Source organism: Ambystoma mexicanum, chromosome 9, assembly GCF_040938575.1.
Source record: "Ambystoma mexicanum isolate Mex_15411 chromosome 9, UKY_AmexF1_1, whole genome shotgun sequence".
NCBI classification, from domain to species: domain Eukaryota; kingdom Metazoa; phylum Chordata; class Amphibia; order Caudata; family Ambystomatidae; genus Ambystoma; species Ambystoma mexicanum.
In genome coordinates this window covers 239,682,971-239,703,543 of record NC_090931.1, presented here as the reverse complement: position 1 = coordinate 239,703,543, position 20,573 = coordinate 239,682,971, and the positions used below count along the sequence as shown (strand labels likewise).

General features: G+C 46.4%; 1 protein-coding gene across 1 annotated transcript in view; it reads right to left on the bottom strand.

Moving 5' to 3' along the window:
• The window catches only part of VSIG2 (V-set and immunoglobulin domain containing 2), a 239,734-nt gene that overhangs the window by 83,986 nt on the left and 135,175 nt on the right, over window positions 1-20,573 (bottom strand). Inside the window, exon 5 of the mRNA XM_069613915.1 lies at window positions 13,765-13,884. Within this exon, the coding sequence (XP_069470016.1) occupies window positions 13,765-13,884 (120 nt within the window). The remainder of the gene's footprint in view (window positions 1-13,764; window positions 13,885-20,573) is intronic.

Genomic DNA, 20,573 nt, shown 5'->3' with positions numbered 1-20,573 from the left:
TGCTCCTCAATTAAACCTAATATTATAATCCTTAAAAGACTGATTTAAAACGTTCTTACGTAGGTCAGAACAACAAAGCAATACAAAATGGCCCAAGTTCTCCACCGTTCCAACATTACAATGACAATTCCTGTCAGTGCCATGCTCACTCCTATCTTTTAGGGAAGCAGGTTTAATCTGGCCAACCGCACCAGCTTCCTACAATCAGGGGCTTCATTGTGACAGATTTCACCACCACAGAGGGCAGTGACATGTAGACCTGCGTAAAAGGGCCCACGAGGGCAGTGCCCCTGCTGTCCTCATGCTCTTCTCCTGGTCCAATTGGAGAAATCCGAATTTAATAAAGAACTTGAACTTCATGTTCTGATAAACTTAGGTTACACATTGTATTGCCTATGGTTCTGGGTTATTTCCAGGCGGAGTAGTTACAACAAAACAAGAGAAATGTATGCCTGTAATAATGGTATCCAGTGGTTTTACGGAAAATGTTTTTTTCGATGGATTGTTTAACCGAAGCGAATTCTTTGAAAAAACTGTTTAGAAAAATATATACATATATGGGGTGGAGTAAGGGGCTAAACGGTTGGGTTGGGAAAGGGGTTGAGGTGGGTGGGGTTAAAAACATAGGGAAATTCGGTGCTTTTTTCGATGGATTTGTATCAGTAAAAATCAATCGAATTATTTTTTTTGCTGTAAAATCACAGTGAACCTTAGTAACTTACACATGAAACTGATGGTTGTTGGGAATCAGACCTCATGTGCAATTACAAAAACAGCTCCTTGTGCGGTTATTATGGTAGTGACGCGGATGCCGGGGAGTGGTCAGACATCACATGTGATATTTACACGTTCGGTAACCCAATAGAAAGAGTGAGCCATCATTAGAGGTGTCTCCCCCTGCAGAGAGAACTGAACGTGAGAGGGGGCGATCCAGGGAGCGCTGCATTGTTAACCATCACGATGCAATAGGATCCACATGCCAACCATCAAAACCAAGAAACGCTGCAGCGTGCCACAGTCACCATAAGTTCAGGTGCATGGCTCCAGATGCCCAGCATCCTGCCTGCCACTGCTCAACTTCTGTCTGACCACCACACCAATGTGCCTGACCCACAGTGAGATGCTGCAGCAACTATGCACCACACTGACATTCATGACCAGGCTCCACCCGAAGGCCTGAAGCAGCCACCCATGTACCAGCACGCCTCATCTGCTTCCCACCAAGCACGCGTAGGGACTCCACCTGGTGCTCCAGGTGCCCAGCCTTGCGCCAACTACGTAGACTGCCAGCCCCTAAGGATCACCGACCATCTGCTCAGCTCGACTGCTACTCTAATGAGGTTGTGCTGCAGCAACACCCTCAACCAGGGGATTTTTCCTGTTGGTAGGACTACAGAATTGTTTAATTGGGTTGTCAGTAACATAGCTTCATTTTGCAGTTTGCAAACCATATGATGTTTTAGTTTGCAACAACATGACTATATGAAACTGATGCATGATACAAAGCCTTCAAATGACCAGTCATTCCCCATAAATAAGCTGTAATGGATTTAGAGGCTGGTTTTTATTAAATCTGCCAGATGTGGTATTACATTGACTATTGGGACCAACACACTGCTCCATATTATTATTCAGATCGTAAAACCACTGCAGAGTGCTGTTGCTCATTTAAGAAGGAAACTGCATTGTGAAAAAAGGCTCCCCTGGTCACTAATGAGCTTCTACAAGCACCCCTCCCACTTAAAGTCAACGATAATTACAGTGAAATGAGTTTAAACATACATCTTAAAAGCCTTGTGCAGGTGGATTGGAACGCGTGAGGGGACAAATCACAGAGCACGAATTGTGGAACATACGTGTGGCATGAATGAGCTCACGTGATAACAGTATTATCGTCTTACGCTGACTGGTAGACCGCTTGGAGATTGAAATGTTTGATGGCATGGGTTTACTGTGCCCGGTGCTTTAAATCGGGGAGAAATCAAGGGAGGCTCTAAAAGGGGCGTGAGGGGTAGAACAATATCTACAATTGTGGCTTAAACTTTTGAAAGAAAATGCAAACATATTAGATTAAAAAAATCAACAACACACTCCTTCTATATAAGGGCCAAAAGAAAGCGTCATTTTGCACGCATTACACACATTACACGATGATGGCTGCTTTAAAGTTTTACTATGTAGAGCTGGGTGAGTGCTCGAAGGGAAACGCTTCCTTTACAATTTTACCTTATCGAGAACTCGAGAAATGCTCAGCGTAGCCACTCACTGTTCCAGACAAAAGCTTCTTTCATATTAATCAAGGTTGGCTGGGGGGAGGGGCACATGGCTAACATTGCTTTTGGGCGCCTCATTCTTCCTTTGTTTTGTACCTGGAGCAATGCCGATCCCCAGCAGGTAGCCTCAGTGCCTTAAGTGGCACTACAGACTGAGCAGGGGCTCCTCAAGTGGGCGTGACCTATTAGTGGGGGCGGGTCACCTGCTGGCTCATTAGGCCATGTGCCTTGATGAGCCCGAGATCAATGGGCTACCGGCACCCCTGCCAGGAAGCCTTTTATAGAGATCAGCGCCCTCTCCCCACAGGTGGGAGTGTGTTGATCTCTGCACTTATTTTCTATAGGCTTGCCTGGCAGGGGACAGCGCTTTGCCTATTCAGCCTTAATGGTGGCGCTGGCCCTCGTCAGCTGGGGAGGGGCAGCGTCACCATTAAGGCTGAAAGGCTGAGGCCACTGGAATCTGAGGATGATGAGGTTTTCCTGATGACTGAATCTCCCGCGAATGCGCGGGAGCTTCAGGATTTAGAAAACAAGGCCTCTGCTTCCAGCGGCCGCACGTTTCTCTCCATAATGGTGGCGCTGGCCTACCGGCATCTCTTGCTTGAAGGGATACCTTGCAGGTGCAGCGCCACCATTATGGCTGAAAGGCATTTTTTCAGAAGACTGAAGCTCTAGCACACGAACGAGAGCCTCAGGCTTTAGAAAAAAAAGTATTTTCGTGTAGTGGGTGGGGCTGCCAGGGGAGATTAGTGGGCCCTGGCAGGGCTCTGCCTCAAAACAAGATTTCAGAGCCTGCCGGGGCTCAGCATCGGCAGTCCCCAGCCCACTTAAAGCCCTGGGTATCCTTCAGAAAATGATGTGGCCCGATATCTGTTGGGAAGGAACTGAAAGGGAGATTAATCATCTCTCCATACGCCGTTCCTAACCAAACAGATGAACAAGCCAATGCATCACGCCTACAGCATGAAACGCTGGCCGTGGGTGCTCGATTGCTCCCGGGGTCTAGTGAGGGACCTATATGAGGGCCCGCTAACCCCAGCCCACTTAAAGGCCTGACTTTGCACATTTGGTGGTTATTACAGATGCCAGTATGTGAACGTGCCTCACTAGATGGCTGCCCTGCAGTGCCATTTAGTTGCTGGCACCACAAATGCCCCTCACATTCACCCTAGCTCCTATCTGAGAGCTATACATGTATGGGTCTCGGCCCCCCTCATTTAGCCCCAGCACGTGCTCAGGGCAACACCTATCCTAGCGCACAAACTCAGAGGCACGCAACGCCGCCCAAAGACCCCCCTTCCATTACAGCAGGATACTCCCCCCGCACGGGGCTCACCCAAGGGATGAGGGACTTAATACCCAATACCTCTGCCACTCCGGGCCTGACATGCGTTGCATCGATCCCAGGCGCAGGAGCCCCATGGTGCACTTGGGGGCTTAGGCTGGCCTCACACATACATTGGAATACATCTCAGCGGCGTTATTAGGTTGCTAGGGCAACCTGCTTTGAGCGGTCCACACGCGCATGTGTAGGAGTTGGAACACTGCTCCCTCACACATGCGCCGTCCGCGTATATACACAGTACAATCCAGTATGCAGAGCGCGAAGAACGGAGCTACAACACCACCGCTCACCTTGCCAAGGCGACCAATTCCTCTTTCTGGACCATCTGCCCAGAAGTAACCAGCCCCCAGCCCTCATGCAATGGCATAACATGGGACGCCATTACAGTATGGACATAGTAACCTTGACCTGCACTAAACAATACCCAGATCCTCTCCCTTCTCCTTTGCCCCTCTCCCCCCCTCTTCTCACGCAGCCAGCAAGACCTGCACCCCAGAACGCACCAGGGCCCCTGGCCTCCAAAGTCTACAGGAGCATCCACACCATTGTGTGACTCCTCCAAGCATAGGGCACAGAGCCCTCAAGGTATGTAGCTGTTACAGCCCTACTCTAACTTTGCCAACTAGTTCAGATCAGCATAAATATAACCCACATTTCCTCTTACACCCAGCTCCACCACCTAACTTGGGTTTTCCCCAAACAAGAGGACGGAAACAACTGACGTTCCTGGAACCGACATCACCATGCCCTTGAGCATCACAATCACGACTAAAGGGCACATGTAGCCTCAGCCCTTCCCCTTGGATTATCAACAGGTCAGTCCCTGTGAAACTCCAGCTTCACAAACCAGATACTGCATGGTTTGTCACGGATTTTAAAGAGTACCCATTCACCCTGCATTGGCCCAAAAGCTATGCAGTAGCAGGGTTTTTACAATGCACATTTCAATTCCTAGAGACACAGCTTAAGCCTCACTTTCCTTCTTTTCTCTCCCTCCCCTTTCTGCTTTGTTTTCCTCCAGAGAGACAAACCCAGAGGCCCAGATGAAGGCTTTTCACCAAGGAGCCGAAATGCCTGTGGTCCTAGCATAAGATTTTGCTAATCCATCCACCAGAACTTCTTTGGGGGTGCCTCCCCCTGGCATAGACCAACGGTTTGGTCCTCTGTGGGAATAGTTAACCCACCCCAGAACTGGCCACTTCAACTAGCCCCAGCTCTTTAGCTAGCCTAGAACCGTCAGACAAGCCTCTATTCTTCTCTGAACAAAGTGTATGAACACATCCCTGCGTTGAATCAATATAAGGGAAAATGTATAGTACCAATGTGTGCACTTCTTGCACTTCTGCATTTCTTTGTGTCAACACTGTTTATTCTGCCTTCTGTTTAATTTATAAAGGTTTAAATATGATGTAATATTTACCTCACAAACAGTACTAACACACCACTGATTTAAACATTGCACTGTGATTAAGTACTGTTAAAAGCGTTACACTATCTATACTCTGCCCATTTGCTGAAACGTGAATATGATAGTTGTAAGCCCAGCCAAAGGACTGGATCTGCTAAATAAAAGCAGCTTTGTTTTGAGTATAAATCTGATGTCTCAAGTTGTGTGCATAGACTAGAATCCAGAGTAAAACCACCCTACTATGTGGTACTTAGCTTACTTTTGAAGCACTAATACATAATGACAATTGATACACCATACAGACACTCAAAATTGGATAATAGTGTCAACGAATTGATATGTGGTTGGAGCCCCCCTTTCATTTTCCACAGTATGTGAACAGGTCAACTAAGCATTGGACCAGCTCAACAGGTCAGAGGTTAGTTCAGAATAGACAATCTCTCCATTATGCTTAAACCATTTTTAAGGCAGTGTGCAAGGATTTACCTATCCCAGGCACAATTTACCTTGAATCAATTTGTCCAATTAAAATATGTTCAATGTCTTTAAACAATTATATAGTAAAAAGAAATCGCTCACACCAAATCTGTCTCAAAGTTTTTTTTAGAAAATGATTTCATTTAACATGTGTTTCGACCTAAACAGTATTTTTCAAGGCATTTGTCATCAATCAACCTTAATACATAACGTATATTGTGTAATTAGATCCCATCCTCAGCTGATTCAAATAATTGTTCTTGAGTGCATATAGTTGCTTCATTTAGTTCCATCCCTTCAACAATAGCATGTAAGTCTTCAATGTAACTCCTCAACTTTTTGTATGAATATTCAGTCAATGTCATTGATTTGTAAAATAGTTAGCATATCCATTTAGTATGTCCATTGACAAAGTCACCTATCTATCTATACATGTGCTTCTAATATTCTATCAACTGTGAGAAGTCAGGAATGAATCTCGGACACAAGTTAGACATGGGGTTGACAGAAGAATTTTATTGATAAATAAAAGGGTGTTGGGAAAATGCCTCGCTGTCCCTGCACTATAGGTGTTTCCCTACCTAAACTCAAAACTAAAGATCTGTCAGTGTCAGAGTGTCCAAAACAAAACCATCCAGTGTCCAAGAAACTATTCTGACCCTCACATTCTTCTTCAAATTTTCTTACAAATAACAATTCTTTTTTTTCCTCTTGATCAACAATAAAATCATACACAAAAATAGTTTGGCCATTTTGTCTTGGTGTAATCTCCTGCCAGGTTTTTGCTCTTTAGTTTGCGGATCCAGCACTACCTTTTTGGTTGCTCTTTTATGCTCCTCAATTTGTCCTTGTCTGGCATGTTTCCCTACCGGGACTTTCTTTTTACGCTTGTACCTGAGTAGTTGTGAGGAATTCGACCATCCGCACGGGGAGTGCGCGCTTATCTGGGCTTTTTCGTTTTTTGGAAATGAAAATGAATGAAGGGAGATCAACCTCTGAAAAGTGTAAGGCCATTCTGCACACATTTCCCCTGCTCACCGCACAACAAACGCATGGTCACATCTACTCCGGGAAGACACAGCCTACAGGTGCCCACCTCTCTTGTCATGTTCAACTGGAATGTGACAGCCATGGGTACATCAAAGCATCTCAAGAAGGGGGAAGGCAACACCTTCCTCCGGGCATGGGCAGCCTAATTAAAATATCAAAGGCTCCATGGACCTGCCTTTCTATTGTCTAAACTGCTGGTGGCAGCGCATACCAATAGGAGTAAGTTGGGCTGTGTTTGTGCTGGTAGAGAGATTCCCAGACCCCCCTTTGTTTGCATACATTAACTTTGGGTTTCACCCTAAGTTAACAGGGCAATCCAGACGTGGACCCCTTGCTCACTGTTCTTAGAGAGGCAACAGTTTCACCTCACTGATGATGCCCAACAAGGCTGAAACACGTGTATGGGGTTACTGATGGTACTCTTGTTCAGAGGAGAATTGCCTAGCATTTCGGCTCTGGACTGCCCCTGGGTAGGACAAAGGCTGATATGCGGGGACATTTCTTCTCTGTGAAAAGGACAGTGAGCTAAAGACTTGGCAGAGTCTCTCCCAGGGGTTAATCACCCAAGAACAGGTCATTGGGCTGTGTTCGTGCTGGTAGAGAGATTCCCAGACCCCCCTTTATTTGCATACATTAACTTTGGGTTTCACCCTAAGTTAACAGGGCAATCCAGACGTGGACCCCTTGCTCACTGTTCTTAGAGAGGCAACAGTTTCACCTCACTGATGATGCCCAACAAGGCTGAAACACGTGTATGGGGTTACTGATGGTACTCTTGTTCAGAGGAGAATTGCCTAGCATTTCGGCGCTGGACTGCTCCTGGGCAGGACAAAGGCTGATATGTCGGGAAATTTCTTCTCTGTGAAAAGGACAGTGAGCTAAAGACTTGGTAGAGTCTCTCCCAGGGGTTAATCACCCAAGAACAGGTCATTGGGCTGTGTTCGTGCTGGTAGAGAGATTCCCAGACCCCCCTTTGTTTGCATACATTAACTTTGGGTTTCACCCTAAGTTAACAGGGCAATCCAGACGTGGACCCCTTGCTCACTGTTCTTAGAGAGGCAACAGTTTCACCTCACTGATGATGCCCAACAAGGCTGAAACACGTGTATGGGGTTACTGATGGTACTCTTGTTCAGAGGAGAATTGCCTAGCATTTTGGCGCTGGACTGCCCCTGGGCAGGACAAAGGCTGATATGCGGGGAAATTTCTTCTCTGTGAAAAGGACAGTGAGCTAAAGACTTGGTAGAGTCTCTCCCAGGGGTTAATCACCCAAGAACAGGTCATTGGGCTGTGTTCGTGCTGGTAGAGAGATTCCCAAACCCCCCTTTGTTTCCATACATTAACTTTGGGTTTCACCCTAAGTTAACAGGGCAATCCAGACGTGGACCCCTTGCTCACTGTTCTTAGAGAGGCAACAGTTTCACCTCACTGATGATGCCCAACAAGGCTGAAACACGTGTATGGGGTTACTGATGGTACTCTTGTTCAGAGGAGAATTGCCTAGCATTTCGGCGCTGGACTGTCCCTGGGCAGGACAAAGGCTGATATGTGGGGAAATTTCTTCTCTGTGAAAAGGACAGTGAGCTAAAGACTTGGTAGAGTCTCTCCCAGGGGTTAATCACCCAAGAACAGGTCATTGGGCTGTGTTCGTGCTGGTAGAGAGATTCCCAGACCCCCCTTTGTTTGCATACAATAACTTTGGGTTTCACCCTAAGTTAACAGGGCAATCCAGACGTGGACCCCTTGCTCACTGTTCTTAGAGAGGCAATAGTTTCACCTCACTGATGATGCCCAACAAGGCTGAAACACGTGTATGGGGTTACTGATGGTACTCTTGTTCAGAGGAGAATTGCCTAGCATTACGGCGCTGGACTGCCCCTGGGCAGGACAAAGGCTGATATGCGGGGAAATTTCTTCTCTGTGAAAAGGACAGTGAGCTAAAGACTTGGTAGAGTCTCTCCCAGGGGTTAATCATCCAAGAACAGGTCATTGGGCTGTCTTCGTGCTGGTAGAGAGATTCCCAGACCCCCCTTTGTTTGCATACATTAACTTTGGGTTTCACCCTAAGTTAACAGGGCAATCCAGACGTGGACCCCTTGCTCACTGTTCTTAGAGAGGCAACAGTTTCACCTCACTGATGATGCCCAACAAGGCTGAAACACGTGTATGGGGTTACTGATGGTACTCTTGTTCAGAGGAGAATTGCCTAGCATTTCGGCGCTGGACTGCCCATGGGCAGGACAAAGGCTGATATGCGGGGAAATTTCTTCTCTGTAAAAAGGACAGTGAGCTAAAGACTTGGTAGAGTCTCTCCCAGGGGTTAATCACCCAAGAACAGGTCATTGGGCTGTGTTCGTGCTGGTAGAGAGATTCCCAGACCCCCTTTTGTTTGCATACATTAACTTTGGGTTTCACCCTAAGTTAACAGGGCAATCCAGACGTGGACCCCTTGCTCACTGTTCTTAGAGAGGCAACAGTTTCACCTCACTGATGATGCCCAACAAGGCTGAAACATGTGTATGGGGTTACTGATGGTACTCTTGTTCAGAGGAGAATTGCCTAGCATTTCGGCGTTGGACTGCCCCTGGGCAGGACAAAGGCTGATATGCGGGTAATTTCTCCTCTGTGAAAAGGACAGTGAGCTAAAGACTTGGTAGAGTCTCTCCCAGGGGTTAATCACCCAAGAACAGGTCATTGGGCTGTGTTTGTGCTGGTAGAGAGATTCCCAGACCCCCCTTTGTTTGCATACATTAACTTTGGGTTTCACCCTAAGTTAACAGGGCAATCCAGATGTGTACCCCTTGCTCACTGTTCTTAGAGAGGCAACAGTTTCACCTCACTGATGATGCCCAACAAGGCTGAAACACGTGTATGGGGTTACTGATGGTACTCTTGTTCAGAGGAGAATTGTCTAGCATTTCGGCGCTGGACTGCCCCTGGGCAGGACAAAGGCTGATATGCGGGGACATTTCTTCTCTGTGAAAAGGACACTGAGCTAAAGACTTGGTAGAGTCTCTCCCAGGGGTTAATCACCCAAGAACTGGTCATTGGGCTGTGTTCGTGCTGGTAGAGAGATTCCCAGACCCCCCTTTGTTTGCCTAAGTTGGAAAAGGCCTGCATCCGGCTTGATCGCAGAATGGGGCAAGAGGAAGGCAGGACTAACACCTGTTCGATATGCAATGTGTCATCCAGTTAACCAGAGAAACACTTTGATCTGCAACAGACAGGAAGATGGGTGGGATTTAGGAGTACATGTTGTAAAATCTTAACTTTCCTGTTTCAAAGCACTCTGGTCCTGACCTCACGCATAACAGAAGATTGTTGGTAGGGACCCAGGATTGGTTCATTAAGATAGGCTTAGCCTGCACCAATCACTGGGGCCCATTTGGCTTTAAAAGAGGACTGAGCTCCCCACTCAGCAGATCATCTGATGACTTTGAAAGGAGTAAGAAGGACTCATTTGGACCCTAGCTGAAGGTACAGTCTGCCTTACAGATTCCACCAGTGAATGAAGGCCAGAATGTCCAAGAGGGAAGTAAGATCCCTCCCTAAACATCTCCCAAGGAACAGAGGAATATACCAGACTCAAAGGACCCATCCAGCAGCTCCAGAAATGGTACCCAGCCAGAACACAGTGTGCCCTGCTAGGTTCTGCCAGCAAGCTTCCTAGGTGGGAAGTGCCAGAGAGTCTCTGGACAAAGCACAAGGTTGTTGCCTGCAAACACTCTCCTCAGCATTGAGCTGTCCGCCTTAAAGGACGTCACAAGCTCTGCAAAGAAGGTAGGAGGAGTGCCACAGCAGCATCAACCAGCATCCATCTTTTAAGAACATATTCGAGAAATTCAAGCCCTTGAAGTGTGACCGGCTGCACCACAGACTGTTGTCACGCTGTAGTCACTAAAGCCATCTGAGACACCTCGACCAGCATTCCAGATCCACCAACCATCACAGAGAAAGTGATTCTTGAACCTGAGCCACCGTGTAGGCCAGCCTGCAGCCGTCCATCCAGCCTTGCTTGCCGAAATGCCTGCTTCTGATACCCGCAGCTGTCTCCCATCTTAAACTCTGTCGCAGGAGCTGCAAAGCATACTGGAACTGACTCGATGCTGTCGAGTATCAAGATCATCTTAAGCACCAGCTACATTGTGGTTCTGTCCCCCTGGTCCTTTAGAAAAGGCCCCTAGTGATATTTACTACCCCTTGCTCCATTGGTGCTGAAATCAAATCACCTTGAAAAGTTAAGACTAATTGATTTACCGTCTACCCTCCTGTCAGTATCCAGAGTGTATCCTTTTCCTTCGTGAAACTGTATGTTGTCTGCGTTCCTTTACAGGGTGGGTTGCATTTAGTAATGTGCTAAAACTGTCTATTCTAATAATAATAAAGTAGATATTTTTTTACAACCTTGACTGGACAGTCCCTTTTATCATCGATCCATGACCTTCCAGAGATAAGCCAGCCGTTCCATCCACGTTACCAAAATTGGACAAGGAGGTTTATAATTTACTTGTGTTCCATTCTGTTTAGATCCCTTCTGGTGTACTAGAGGTGTGGGGTTGATTGATGGTTTAGTAAGTGATATTCACCCCTGGACCACTGGTGCCCCAGAAGTTGATTTGTCACAGTAGTATACTCTCCTACCAGGCTTCCTGGAATCACACTCTTGCAATTGCCTGGTATACTCTCCTGCCAGGGCTTCTTGCAAACAAACACCTGTAACTGCCTGGCATACTCTCCTGCCAGGCCATTCAGCTTGTGTGCTTTTGCTCACACTTCCACTCTTGATAGTTCACCACGTTATCCTTATTGGCAAATACAGTCTATCCATTGTACATGGCCTGTTTAGCGTTTCTTATATGCATATGCATTGTTTGCATACATTAACTTTGGGTTTCACCCTAAGTTAACAGGGCAATCCAGACGTGGACCCCTTGCTCACTGTTCTTAGAGAGGCAACAGTTTCACCTCACTGATGATGCCCAACAAGGCTGAAACACGTGTATGGGGTTACTGATGGTACTCTTGTTCAGAGGAGAATTGCCTAGCATTTCGGCGCTGGACTGCCCCTGGGCAGGACAAAGGCTGATATGCGGGGAAATTTCTTCTCTGTAAAAAGGACAGTGAGCTAAAGACTTGGTAGAGTCTCTCCCAGGGGTTAATCACCCAAGAACAGGTCATTGGGCTGTGTTCATGCTACCCGCAAACTTAAACATCTCCCTTCTTTAGGAGATGCACTTTCACTTTCTCTCTTTCTGGTTTTGTAAACGACTCCCTTTCTCTCTCAGTTCTGTTATGTTTAATCAATACACTGCAGTGTTCCCTTTGTCCCATGGTGGACTCGCCAGCTCTTCATGGCATTCCTTATTCCTCTCTCAGCCTGCCGGCAAAAGTCTTTGGGTGCTTTCTTCCTCAAGACCATTCGCTTTCTGCATCCCAGCTTCCCGTGGCTCCAGCTGGGCTTGTCTGCTTCCCACGGGTCTCCGGTAGGTGGATTGCTTCTTTCTGACACCGGTGAATGCTCAGGAGTCCTGCAGTGACTTCTTGCATTCCTGCTGTGTGTTTTATTCTCTGTGCAGTCTTCTTCTGAGTTCATGAGCTGGTTGGCTCCACTGACCTTCTTCCAGCACGTCGATCGCACAGAGAGGGGCAGCCCACTCCCACCAGCAGTTTTGATGAGTTTCTGGCAATCCTGAATTAAATGTCCCAAACACAGGTGTGTGCTCCCAGCAACTAGAGCGCAGTAGTCCCTTTTTAGCAACTTGGGTGAAAATGTCCATAATGGGTTTTGATGGATGTTGATGGCAAGTCAGTCAAGGAGGATTGGTATGTGGAGTTATGATTGTTTTACCAGATTTACAAGGCAAGTCCATGTTTGAGAGTTGGCCTATAGGCTGTAACAAAATAGATCCAATACTCTCCATGGAGGGAGAAGGGGAGGTATTACAATAGGCCATTAGAGTGTTCTAAATGGGAAGTTCATCTTGCAAGGGGAAAGGGGGATACCATGTCTCACCCGCTGATATTATCACCCCCTGCCAGAGGTTGTGTCCCCCCATGTGATCCTCCCTCATATAGCTACTCCCAAGGTCAGGGTCAGGTAGCGGCTGCCGTCCCCTGGCCACATGGGAGAAAGTCACTACCGGGAAAGGAGTGATGATACCATCGGATTCATCACATGACATTGTTCGGGTTTTGTTGCAACCATGCTGTAAGCAGGCTTGTGTATGGCTTGTTCACTGATATGTTGTTTCGTGAATTAAATGGTCAGTAGATTGAGGGAGTGGGACTATAAGGTTGGGCAAGACAGGAATTTGACCTTATGGTGCTAAGCAAATCATGAGTAACCTGGAGAATAGTGTTACAAACTGAAAACAGTTTCCAAAGAGCATGTGATATGTTTGTCTTGGAGGCCATCTTTGGGGTGGTCATGACTGCATGGTGGGCATGGGATTGGATTTCGCTACATAAATCCATAAACAAGCAAATGTGAATGCTTGCCTTTTGTGTCTATTCCAAGGCAAGGTTGATCGCTGTGCAGGGCAAATAAATCTGCCGCCTTTAAACACTAGGTAAAAGCAGGAATCTATTCCGAAGGCTGCTCGCCATGTGTAAATGTCAGGCAGTATTTACTCGTTGTTCACTACACTGCGCAAAAACAAAGGCGTAGAGTTGATTTACACCTTTGTTTTGCACTTTTTAGTGAAAATGACTAAAACTGTATTGAGACCTGTTGGCAACTAAGTGCAAACCAAGCAGTTCTGTTTGGTGTAATGTATGCATTTAAAGAAAAGGCCCTCCCCTGAGATATTTTTCAACGCATGTGACTCCTTGTGGGAGCTGAAAGTGCAGCAAAAGGAGTAAGGGGGGTGGGGGGGGTTCTGTGAAGATGACACCCACATCCCCTATCAGACTGTGACCACCAAAGCAGGAAAGGAGAAGGATCCAGATAGGAATGCATGATAGTAGCACTCCACCTGGGTGTACGTCTACCACCACTCTAGAAGAGAAGGGACTACGACCATTCACTATGCTGCTCAGCATTGTACACCTCGGCGTATGACAATCCGGCAAACTAGCTCAGTGAGTTAATACACGTGCTGCAGATAACTGTGTTTAACCTTGTCCCGCACTTGGTAGTTGAGTAATACATACACCTGTGCTCTGTACAAATGGTCAACATTATTATAGTCATTTCAAAAGGCTGAACCTACTTGTGACTGCGAGTGTTACTTGACACGTGGCTTGACCCAGTTCATTTGATGATATGCACTGATATGTTCCTGAAAATGCCTGGGATATGTTTGTCAATAGGAGCCTCCCGCTTCTCTGGTCTGTAAAGAAAAAACAAAGGAAACAGAACATGAAGCAAGCCCGGCAAGTCTGAACCCGTGCTATGATGTGAAGTTAGAATGTGATTTCAGTACTGCATGTTAAGGTTTGCATAATACATTGCTACTGGATGGCAAATGTGTACATCTATTCCATGCAAAGTCTCTAATCATCCTCCCACCAGGTCTAAAGATCAGGTTCAGAGGAATGGTTTTTCAACACAGCCCCCTTGCCATTCAGGGGTGTAGTAAATATATAATTGTTATCGGGGACGTTTCTAGACAATAATGTGGCCAGGGTGAAACACTTGAACGGGCTCACCCACGCCATGCTCCCACACGGCAACATAACCTATTTCATTCTTGAGCTATTTGTCCAAGTTTGTTTTTTTGCATTCTGGGACTTGCAGTCCCCTAGTTATAATGGCAGAATCCTGAGCTCAAAGTCACAAAATGAAAAGTAAATATTAAACTGTACAACCACCTCCTAAATGGAATGTTTTTTTGTTGCAAGTATGTACAAACCCTGTGCTGCAGCCACCCAGCCTCATTCAATTCTTGTGATTGAATTACCTTTTTTTGAGTTGTACTTAAAAAAAGTAAATTAACAATAATTTGGAACACGCTATTGCAAACAGGATTCATTTTCATTCCTTGTATTTGTGTAGTTGTCTAAATGAAGGGCACTCTTAGATTCTGCTGCTGTGGAGCATCTATTGCTGCTGTGCAATCTATTTTTCCTGCAATGAAAACAGTAATTGGAAAGGTAATCAATCTAAGAAAATGTACATGTTTTAGGCTAACGTTTTAGTACTTACACAACGTCCAGATGCTCCAGGAAAGGAATGGAAGGGCATGTGAAAGAAAAGAGGAGGAGTTAGGTGAGGAAAGGGGATTGCCCCAAGTAAGGTTAGGATGATGGTTGGCGCCTATGCTGACTTCAAGCTAATTTAAAGCACTATAGAGAAAGAGGTGAACGACGAAGGTATGTTATGTTATGTTCCAGTCATGTTTTCATGTGATGTGAGTGTTTGGGAAAATTACGAGTGTGAAATCTCATAAGTAGTGGGCAATGCCATATGTACCTGGGCATATGATGGCAACAGCTGTATAATGGAGTGAGTACCTGGGCATATAATGCCAACACCTGGCAACTAGTAGCCATTGCTACCATACAATGCAAGTACCTGGGAACATTATCGAAATATCCAGCAAAGCACATGCCGCTCCTCTCAAAAGCTGCTAGTTTGTATGAGTATATGGGAATCATGGGAGTATCTGGGAATCATGGGAGTACCTTGCTTTTATGATGTCAATACATGTAATCTGATGGCAGCATGTGAACATATGACACCATTTGAAAAATGATGGTAACTTGGGCATGCAATCATAACATCAGACACAGGGCCTCATCACGAGTTTCGCAGTAACCCTTAAATGCGGTGGTAACGCTATTACTGCGGCATTTAAGGGTCTGCTAAATCACAGGCTTGGCGGATTTCCCCCCAGCTCTGAGCTGGGGGCAAATCCACTGCGATTTTGCCGTTTTTCGTCGCTATTACTGCCAGTGGTAATACCGTCGGCGGTAATAGCACCGAACATTCCCTATTGGGCCCAATGGAGAATGTGAAATTCCCGAATGGGCCCAATGGGGAATGGGGAATTACCATTCTGCGAAACCTGTGATCCGGCGCTAATAGGGCCGGAGGGTTTGGCGGTAGGGCGCTAGCACCCAACTCGTGATGAGGCCCACAGTGTGTGGGCCTGAGCAATGCATGCAATGTCAATGCATAACAATAAAGAAAACTAAACACTATACAAGGCAGAACTGTGGGCTCTTATAATGTTTGTTTTCTACCTAAGCACACACGTTTTTCATGGGAATAGCACACTTGCAGGATATTGCATCCGGACACCTTCAACACCAATGGGCCTCATTGCAAGTCTGCAGTATCCTGGAGGGAAATCTGCAAGGATACTGGCAAAAACACCTACCACTTCTGCTGCCTGATATCCCGGCAATACCATTCCAATTCTGCCCCCTTTGGGCCTCATCACGAGTTGGGCGCTAGCCCTACCGCCAACCCCCCCCGACGCTATTAGCGCCAGATCAGGGGTTTGGTGGAATGGTAAGTTTCCATTCCCCATTGGGCCCATTCGGGAATTCCCCATTCTCCATTGGGCCCAATGGGGAATTTTCGTGCTATTACCACCGGCAGTTTTCCTGCCGGCAGTAATAGCGCCAAAAATCTGCAAAATTGCTGCGGATTTGCCCCCAGTTCAGAGCTGGGGGCAAATCCGCCAAGGCCGTGATTTGGCAGACCCTTAAATGCAGCGGTAATAGCGTTACCGCCGCATTTAAGAGTTACCGCCAAACTCTTGATGAGGCCCTTTGTCTAAAACTTGAGCAGTTACAAATATAACAGGTCAAAAAATTGCCCTATGTGCGCAATTGTTTATTTCCTTGGCCCACAGTAAACAACATAAGGTGGCCATGTGTCTCCATGCCACCAGGACACCTGGTTTTGAGTCTTGGACTTTCATTTAGCAAATCAATGCATTCGAGGAGCCGTAGTCTTGTTGGTTTCAATTGAATGAATGTGTCAGAAAACATGGAAGCCCCATGTTTCGAGAAGAGTTTTCCCAATGACACAAAGGGCCTAATTCACAGAAGAGTGCTATGATGGCAAAACACCATTGGAAAACGCTCTGTGAATTAGGGCCAGAGTATCTCATTTGATCTTCCTAAAACAGCAAACACAAGGAAATGAGCCAATGCTCTTCCTACAAACTCAGATTGTGATGTTGAATCAACATTTCCTCATGCATCAGGCCTCAGTTTAACCCATTTGTCTGTCTTCCGCCCCTGCCTACTACCCTCTTGCTCCAAACCTTTTTCTCTATGCATTTTCGGGAGCCTCTGCTCAAGCCAGGACCAAAAACAAAATGCCTTTACAAGCCTCCTTCAGCCACCAACCTTAATTCAGGCAGACCAGTTTCTGCAGTAATTGTCACTCTTCCCATGGGCAGGGAAGGTTTCTGTCTTCAGCCACTAACCTTTGCTAAGGAAGGCGGCCTGCTAATGATATTCAAATAACAAAACTCGATCTCACCACTTCTTGCTTAGAGATTCAACAGGCTGCTCTAAAGTGACCGCCACCCATCTGGTCCCCAGGCCATCTCCCACTTTGCCCACCCCCTTGAAACCCTGAACACGATACACGTATTTGTTTGCTTGTCGTTAATTTGCTGTTAGCAAGGGGTTCAATCAACTTCCTGCTGCCTAAGGCTACCGAGGCTCTTTGATGCTGGTTTATATAAAAGCCCCTCCCACAGGTTCTATGTGAAAATGCCCCCCAGGAAAATGTAGTCATGTGGAAGTGTAGTCATTCAATACAAGCAATGCAAAGTGTGAAAATGTTGCCAGTAATAAGGTCACCAAAATGTTATTTTTAAATGCACAAAAGTACAAGGCTGAAACCCTAAATATGACCCAAACCTTTAACGAAACCTCTACAATCACCGTAGCTCCATTTGTAAACTTTCCCTTAACTCTAATAACAGCCTTTATCCTCAGTGGCGTCGCCAGGAATCAAATTTAGGAGGGGTCCAGAGGAGGCCAAAGACAAAAGTAGGGGGGCACAGACAAAAGTAGGGGGAGAACATGGTCACTGCTCGTCTTAGGTGGGGGGCATAAGGGGGGCACAGGGCTTCACAGGGGGGGCCCGGCCCCGCCAGCCCCCCCTAGCAACGCCTCTGCTTATCCTACCCTGAACTTTCACAGAACACTAGCCCATCAAGGCACTAATGCATTTAATTTGCATATTGCTGAATGCAAAATAAACCGAAAATGAACAGTGAACCTTTCTCCAACCCCATCACCAGCTCCCTACAAATTGCATAGCCCTTGCCCTAACCCAAATCCTTGCTGTAATACTAACCTTACCCTAACTGCTACTCTAATACATACTCTAATGCTTACTTTACCCTAACCAATAGGTTTATCCTAACGGCTATTCTACGCCAACATCATCAGCCCTTTCCAACCTCTGCATCCCTTTCTTTAACACTTTGCTCAACCCATACCCTAACACTTACCCTTACACTTAATCTACCCTAAACACTAACCAAACCCCGACATATTTACTCTAACCCTAACCCCTATCCTTACCCTAACCCTTATCCTAAACCTAAACAAAGCAATCACAAGCTCACTAAACCCTCCTTAACACTAACAATTACCCTTGTAGCAGTGGATTTTTGGCTACTTTTCAGCTTAATTATTTACTACATTTTGCTTGGCAACTTTTTCACTGCAGAGGTATTTTCACCATTACTTTTTCACTGATTGCATTTTTGTTGGTTACAATTGTACTGGATATTATCTCTGAGAAATCCCAGGGTATTGTCACTTCTTCCATGTGGCAGGCCCCTTTCCATAAGGCCATGGATGTGAGGCCACTACCTGATAGGCCCCCTAGGGGTAGTACTGAAAGGCTGGATCTCATGGTAATGGAAACCCTTCATGGGATTGATGACAATGGCCCTGCAAGAGTGCAGTATTTATTCACCCCTTTGGTGTCTTCAACTTCCTTAACCCCCACTGAAGTCCCTCTAATCCCCCACACCACTATTTGTTATGGTTTAGCAGAGGGCATTCTTAATAACACTGCGACGAGGAACAGGGAGACTTATGCAAGCCTGATGCAAAATATCACTTTGACGAGGAAGATGAAAGTCCACTGTGGGACCAACAAACACAGTGCAGCTGCTCAAAGGCCAGCCTGTTGGTAAAAATGGAAGAAGCGCTCATTTTGACATTGAGAAGCCAGCGCTGGTGGAAAAGGGAAAGAGACGCTGCTCCAGTACAGAGGCGTACAAAGACTGGAGGTCGGTACACAGACAGACACAGGTACCCGAGAGGTTCTAATGAGGCAGATCTGACCGGTGGCAGTGACATGGGAAGCCAGACCAGCAAAAAAGACCAGGAACAAAGATGCAGGGAACAGAAGAAGAGAGAAAGATGCTAGAGCTGCAGTGCAGCGTGAAGGAGAACACAGAGCATGGCAGGAATGGAGAAGCTTTGTTCTACCTCTAGAAGAGACCGGAAACTGGCCTGAGACTTCTCAAAGGTAGGGAAAGGGCCAGAGGGAGCTGAGAAACCTCATGAAAACATCCTGAAGAGCCCAAAGCGGTGAAATGGATCATATACAATTTAATACACACTTTGGAAACCTTATAAAGGCACCCCGAAGATTACAAGGGGATAAAATAGGAAGCATACAAGAAGATATGAACTTTTAAACCAAAGAAGACCATCCTGAAGAGCATAAGTGGGTGAAAAAGAGAATATACAATATAATACAAACTGTGTGAAGCAGATAAACATGCCCTGAGGAGTACAGGGGAATAACAGAAGAAGAATACAGTCAGATACGGACATTGAGAGTGCACATAAGTGGGACAGCACCTGGCAGGGGAGTATACCGGGTCTGTTCAAATAGGCACTATGTAACGAAGGGACAAGGATGGCCAAGACAAAGGAACAGGTTCTGGGACCCAGAAGAAAACGAACAAAGCGCACGAGTGGAATGTATAAGGGTTGAGGACCCACCTCAATACACGAAGAATTATAACCAGTTGGCAGGAGACCAAAACCACAAATATCGCTGGAACTGAAAGTTGTGAAAATCAAGTCTGGCAGGCGAGTAGCCCATACTTGATGTACCATTGGAAAAGTCTACGGTGAGGTCTGGCAAGTTGCTGAACCAGACCTGACAGGAGACTGGAAAGGATCATTTTGTGTAAGGGACAGGGAAAGAGAAATTCCCCAGAGGATTTTGAGAGAAATTGGCCCTCATTACAACCCCGGCGCTAAACCATCGCGCTATTAGCACCATGGTTGGTGCCGGTGTTGTATCGAGTCCGCCATGGTGAAATGGGGAAATACCGCCCCATTCCAAGGTTGGCGGGGTGGTATTTCCCCATTTCACCATGGCCCTTCCCCATTCCCATTTTCGCCCCAGAGCTCAATGGGACTGGGGAAGGCGCTAAGTACGGTACCGCAAATTGCGGTACCGTAATTAGCACCGAGGTCCCTTTGCGGCACCCTACTTTAACGGCTGGTAAAACCAGCCGTTAAGGTCGGGTCCCGCAAAGGGACCTCATAATCAGGCGTTAAGTGTTTAACGGCGCCGACACCTTTTACGGCGCCGTTAAACCCTTAACGCCAGGGTCATAATGACCCCCATTGTTTTGCGAATAAGTGGAACCAAGAACCGAGGAAGAGGTCGCCCCACAGAAGCGTGGGGAACTGGTTTATCTTTAAGTTTGGCTGAACTTGTGAACAGTGAACTATATATATTCTTTTGCTTAAGAACTGCGCTTTGGTTTCAGCATCTGGAGCAGGAAAGACTGCCTTCTGGAATTAAGAAGACAGCCACTTTTTCTTTAGGTATCTTAAAAGTGTTGGGGGGTGGAAATGTGGAAATAGATTTAGACACAGGATAGTGGACATTTTTGTTTGACGGACATCCTGACCGGGTCCTTACTATTCTTTTTTTGAGGCAGGGCAACCCCTTATAGAAAATAGGGCAAGATAGGCTTTACTTTTCCTTTCAGTGGTATTAAAAGCATCTTTAGCCCAAACAAATATGCCGCCTGTGTCTCCTCTCTCTCCTTCTGCACCCTAA